Below are 4,661 nucleotides of genomic sequence, written 5' to 3'. Positions count from 1 at the left end.
CGGCTAAGGACTTATCGTCCGGAGCCCCTGGATGTTTTCGACCCAATGTTTGATATAAGTTGGCATGTGTGGTGCCGATTCCACGGGCGCCACACAAGCACTTGTGGCGCCAGTTGGAAGGGCGCCACACATTGACTTTTGTTAAAAACATGAAAAATCCTACCAAAATCCAACAGTTACGAGTACAACATTGGACACAACAAGTAGCAATTTCATGACATACACATATAACACTTCATAGGTCACATTGGAGCACGTAGATTCAAACAACAAGTAGCATTACAGACCATGGTTCGACATGACATAGGGTTCACAAATCGATACTTATGAATATAGAGTTCACAACAACACGTGGGCACATCCTAGTAGCGTCCTCGACGTGCCGTCCTCGCGGGCTGCTTCCGGACGGCCATCCTCTTCGTCCGCTGCCGTGGCTGCTCCTGCTGCTGCTCCTGCTGCTGCTCCTGCTGCTCCTGCTCCTGCTCCTGCTCCTCCTCCTCCTCCTCCTCCTCATCCTCCTCCTCCTCCTCTGAAGAGAACGGCTCGTCGTTCCTCATCCTCGACATATCTGATCTCCGCCGCGGCCCCTCATCCTCCTCAGTGACAACCTTCTTTCCTCGGCTGACATAATCTTCCGGAGTGTACCGGTTTGGACCCTTGCCCCTTGGCTTCAACTGGTAAGCTGACCGTGCGGCTTGCTTGGAGGTACGCTTTGGAAGTATGGCTTGACTCAGAATTAGCTCGTCCTCAGGAATCTTCACAAACACGAACACATGAGATTACAAAGTTGAAATTAGGAAGAACATGTTTGACAGCAACAAAATAGTCCATACCTCCCGCTCTTCTGAAGAGGAAGATGTAGCGATTTCGGCTTCCCGGCAACCTAGCAAGCTGGCTAACCGCCGCATCTTTCGTGCAGTGTTCTGCGTCATCCCGTTCATGGTTACAAATCCACCACATCATAGTATCGTACATTCAAAGTTGGTGACCATACCTTAATGAAATACCGCAACGGTCCGACAGGCTTGTCATCTGTCCCGCTCTGCTCCCACATAACCTCGCACTCCTCAGCTGTTTTTTCGATCTCCTTCCGCTGTGACAAACATAGCATACACAATTGAAGCGACCACATGGCAATGTAGATGATGTACTAGTTATTGAGAGAATAGAATACCACGAAGTTCAGCTCGAAAGCAATAGAAGTCGATCTCCCTCTGCGAGCAAAGGTGTCGTGCTGGCTTTGCCCAACCTCATCGAACTGGATGGGGTCGTCCAAGATCTCCTCAGGATACGCGTGCTTAACTAACTCGATACGCGTGTTCTCATGGAACCACTCGAGGTAGTTGTTGAAAGCAGCCAAGTTGTGAGGCACAATCTGCTCAGGGCCAGCATTCCGTCCCGCTTCCAAACACTGTTGGAACGCTGCGATGTGGCCGCTATGATGGACTGGCCAATTTGTGATCTTCCTCTGCCGCTGCCTATCAAGCCTGCAAGAATCAACAAGTTAGTTTGTACCTCTTCTATCAAGAATCTTCCATCGCATGATTCCAGAAGTTTACCTATGAAGCGTCTTGTCCGTGTCTTGCCACACTGGTGGGCACTCCTGATACAGCCCAAACTGTCTCATCACTCTTTGCGGCTGGTGGTGTTCAACAAGCCACATGCATATGAGTGGGCAGCGCATACGCCAGAACCGCGCCTCCTCCGTGCACTTGTGGTTGAGGTCAGTCATCGACGCGCCAATACGGTAGTAGCTACCATATGGCTCCCATTCCACCTGCAGCATACAAACATCTCAGAATTTAGAACATGCCAGTAGAATCAATGAAAACTAGGATTGCAAAAGAGTGATCGGTTACCTGCTCAGCGGTAAGAGTGTCCAACTCCGCAGTGTACTGCATGTACATGATCTTTGGATCGCCCGACATCTCCGAGACATTGTCCCAAAGGTATGCCCAAGTGGGCTCCCGATCAGGAAAGTGAGGGTAATGAGGCCATGGCCTCTCGTTGAGTACCCTAGGCATGTGTGGCGCCCGTGGCATCGGCGCCACACATGCTAGTGTGGCGCCCGTGGCATCGGCGCCACACATCGAGCCTCGCAAGACGGCTAAGTCCCAGAGGTTCCGGAGCCCCTGGATGTTTTCGACCCAAAACTTGATATAAGTTGGCATGTGTGGCGCCGTTGGGAGGGGCGCCACACATGCTGCCACGTCGGATGGGCGCACCAGCTCAGCGCCGAGGGGGCCACGTCGGCTGGGTCAGTGGCGCCGGCAGGAGGGGAGCCACATGGGCATGTGTGACGCCCGTGGAAGGGGCGCCACACAAAAGGGTTAGATTGGTGAAATAGTTTCGCCGGAGGGTCATTCTGTGCTTTTCTTTCACTTTTGGGTTATTTTTGTGCAAATCGCCTCCTAGGAAACCTAGCCGCTACTCTGCAGACTGCAGCGAGGACAGGGCTGCTGCACACACCCATGCACGCAGAAGAGTCAGGAAACCTCGGCTAGCTCCGCAGCCCTGACACGAGCTACGCAATCATCGGCTGTGTTGTTGAAAAATATATTTCTACTGGTTAAAACTTAAAACTACTCCTTGTAGCATGAATACGTTTTTGTCCTCTTTTGATCTCTAGGGAATGGTTGAGCTCAGGGCTTTTGACTTCCACGGAGGGTCACCTAGCTCGCGTAGCCTCGCTCGCCTATTTTCTATGCCGCCAAGCCAACGCCTCGCCGAATGCCCGAATCTTTCCATGTCTTCGGTGATGGCCGCAAGAGGCCAACGCATATACGGATATACAATTCCACTAGACCATTCATTTAAAATCTTGAAATGAAACTTTAGAGCCATGCCATTTTTATGTGTATGTGTGTGCATTGCTTTCAGCCAAAGCACGCCCATAAAAATAGGAGGCATGTAGCTTGTTGCGTACGTGCTTGCCAAATATCCAATCTATTATTTCTGAGATCACTGAGACGGCAAGCTCTAAAATATATCCATCTGTTGCTGAGATCACTCAGATGGCAGAGCTCTAAACAATTCCGACGGCGAAGCTTTCGGCTTTCGCCGCTTCCTAATCATGCCAACTTTTACGGTAGATTATGCACAAAATTATAAAATAGTAGACCTGTTCCCGTTCATCTATGTCATAGTATAGGGGGATTGGATCAGTGGAGAGTTTGATGATGGAGACGGTTTCTTTCCACACACTAGAAAGCTACCGATCGATCGATGGATTGTTTTACTACTTAACTGAAATTAAGAATTCAGACAGGGTGATGTGGACCAAAGCTCCCGATCGAGTACTACTGAAATTAAGAATTCAGACAGGAGTATATGCAAGTACTGCTGAAACTAAACCAATGACATTAAAATTCAGCTAGCTTTGCTTAACCACCGGATGTACATTAAACATGAACGAAGCGTGCAACTCGGTAGTCTCTCTTCGCAATAATCATCGTCTACCCCACCTGCAATGATTTGGGGACAAGGACACGGCAGGTTTTTGTGCTGCATCGTATTTAATTGTCGTCTGATGTGAAGCACGGTGGGCTGACTGCGACCCTTGTAAGGCTTTAGGTGCACTTAAGTTTAATGAAATTGAGTTGTACCTATTATTCCTAGACCAGATTATCGATAGAGCTATTTTTCCTCTTCGAAAAGGACCATCTATCTATAAATTATCATTAACATCAATATAAAGAACACCAAAATATAATTAATATTATAAATAGGTTTTTGAGCTATCTAGCGACGGCTACGAGCATTGGAGCAAGGCGAAGGCGTGCCTCCGTCCTCGCCCCTTCATCACCGGAGCCGAACGGAGCTTGTCAAAGTAGAGATTATTTTAATACACTGAAGAAAAACCGCCGTGCCAAGGCCAAGAAAGGCCAGCACATCACATAGCAACAACCATCGCCAATGACAAAAACGGTATATCAGAAGAACCAAACTTGTAACAACACCGACAAAATACGAAGCCGAAGCAAATCCCAGAAAATCAGCCCCCTCCATTGGCACTAGCCGCACCAAAGAAACATCGGAAGGACTTTATTCTGCCTTCATGATGTCATCACTGTCTCACCATCCCAAAGGAGATACTAGAACTACCTAAAAGAACGAAAACTCACCCGCCGACGACGGGATGTGGTCCGCTATAGGCATGAGATGGACCGCTGACGTTGCGGGCGAGGGGGGGTCGTGCCAAATGCTCAGGTGTTTCCCGATGTAATTACAACAAAAAAATTCTGAAAATTATACAAAGTGGATGGTTCATTGTTAGCACATGTTATTGATTTTTTCGATGGACGGTGGATGTTAAGTGTCGGGGTGGACCATTATCATCGTGGCAACTCCTGGATGCGTTAGCTGCGCAGTACGTCCAAACCACAACGTAAGTAATACAGTAGCAGCATATACCAGGTGTATATATGTTGAGATTCCTCCTAGGCCGACATGTTCCATCCATTGGCCACTGAGACACCTCTCGCTCCCCAGCTGAGCTCTCCTCGTCGTCTAATAATGATGAAAGAAATGAAAATCCAGGAAGAAAAAACATAGAAACCCCGTACGTGCATTATTGTCCTTTTCATCATCGATTTTCTGGTGGTGTACTTGTCACGAGCAGAGCAATGTATCGAATCCACCACCCCAAGGAGAGGGAGGGG

General features: G+C 48.6%; 1 protein-coding gene across 2 annotated transcripts; it reads right to left on the bottom strand.

The window, feature by feature from the left end:
• Nucleotides 1-240: 240 nt before the first annotated feature.
• On the bottom strand, nucleotides 241-2,014 carry LOC127338514 (uncharacterized). 2 transcript variants are annotated; one of them, XM_051364594.2, is made up of 4 exons: nucleotides 1,860-2,014; nucleotides 995-1,093; nucleotides 834-923; nucleotides 241-755 (listed from the first exon to the last, which is right to left on the bottom strand). In XM_051364594.2, the coding sequence occupies exons 1-4, from the start codon at nucleotides 1,926-1,928 to the stop codon at nucleotides 363-365; spliced, it is 651 nt and encodes a 216-aa protein (XP_051220554.2). In that variant the 5' UTR covers nucleotides 1,929-2,014; the 3' UTR covers nucleotides 241-362. The 2 variants fall into 2 exon arrangements, 1 of the variants encoding a protein (XP_051220554.2); XR_011754189.1 differs by lacking the exons at nucleotides 241-755; nucleotides 834-923; nucleotides 995-1,093 and adding an exon at nucleotides 1,580-1,777 and having other exon boundaries at nucleotides 1,860-1,996.
• Nucleotides 2,015-4,661: the final 2,647 nt, after the last annotated feature.

The sequence above is a fragment of the Lolium perenne genome, chromosome 3, assembly GCF_019359855.2.
Source record: "Lolium perenne isolate Kyuss_39 chromosome 3, Kyuss_2.0, whole genome shotgun sequence".
NCBI classification, from domain to species: domain Eukaryota; kingdom Viridiplantae; phylum Streptophyta; class Magnoliopsida; order Poales; family Poaceae; genus Lolium; species Lolium perenne.
Note: the sequence above shows the minus strand (reverse complement) of the source record. Positions and strands in the feature narration are given on the sequence as shown.

Coding starts and splice junctions, on each gene's coding strand:
- LOC127338514 (XM_051364594.2), bottom strand. CDS start 1,928: ATGTCGGGCGATCCAAAGATCATGTACATGCAGTACACTGCGGAGTTG. Junction 1,094..1,859: donor ACACTCTTACCGCTGAGCAG/GTAACCGATCAC, acceptor TGTTTGTCACAG/CGGAAGGAGATCGAAAAAAC. Junction 924..994: donor CGTTGCGGTATTTCATTAAG/GTATGGTCACCA, acceptor GGGATGACGCAG/AACACTGCACGAAAGATGCG.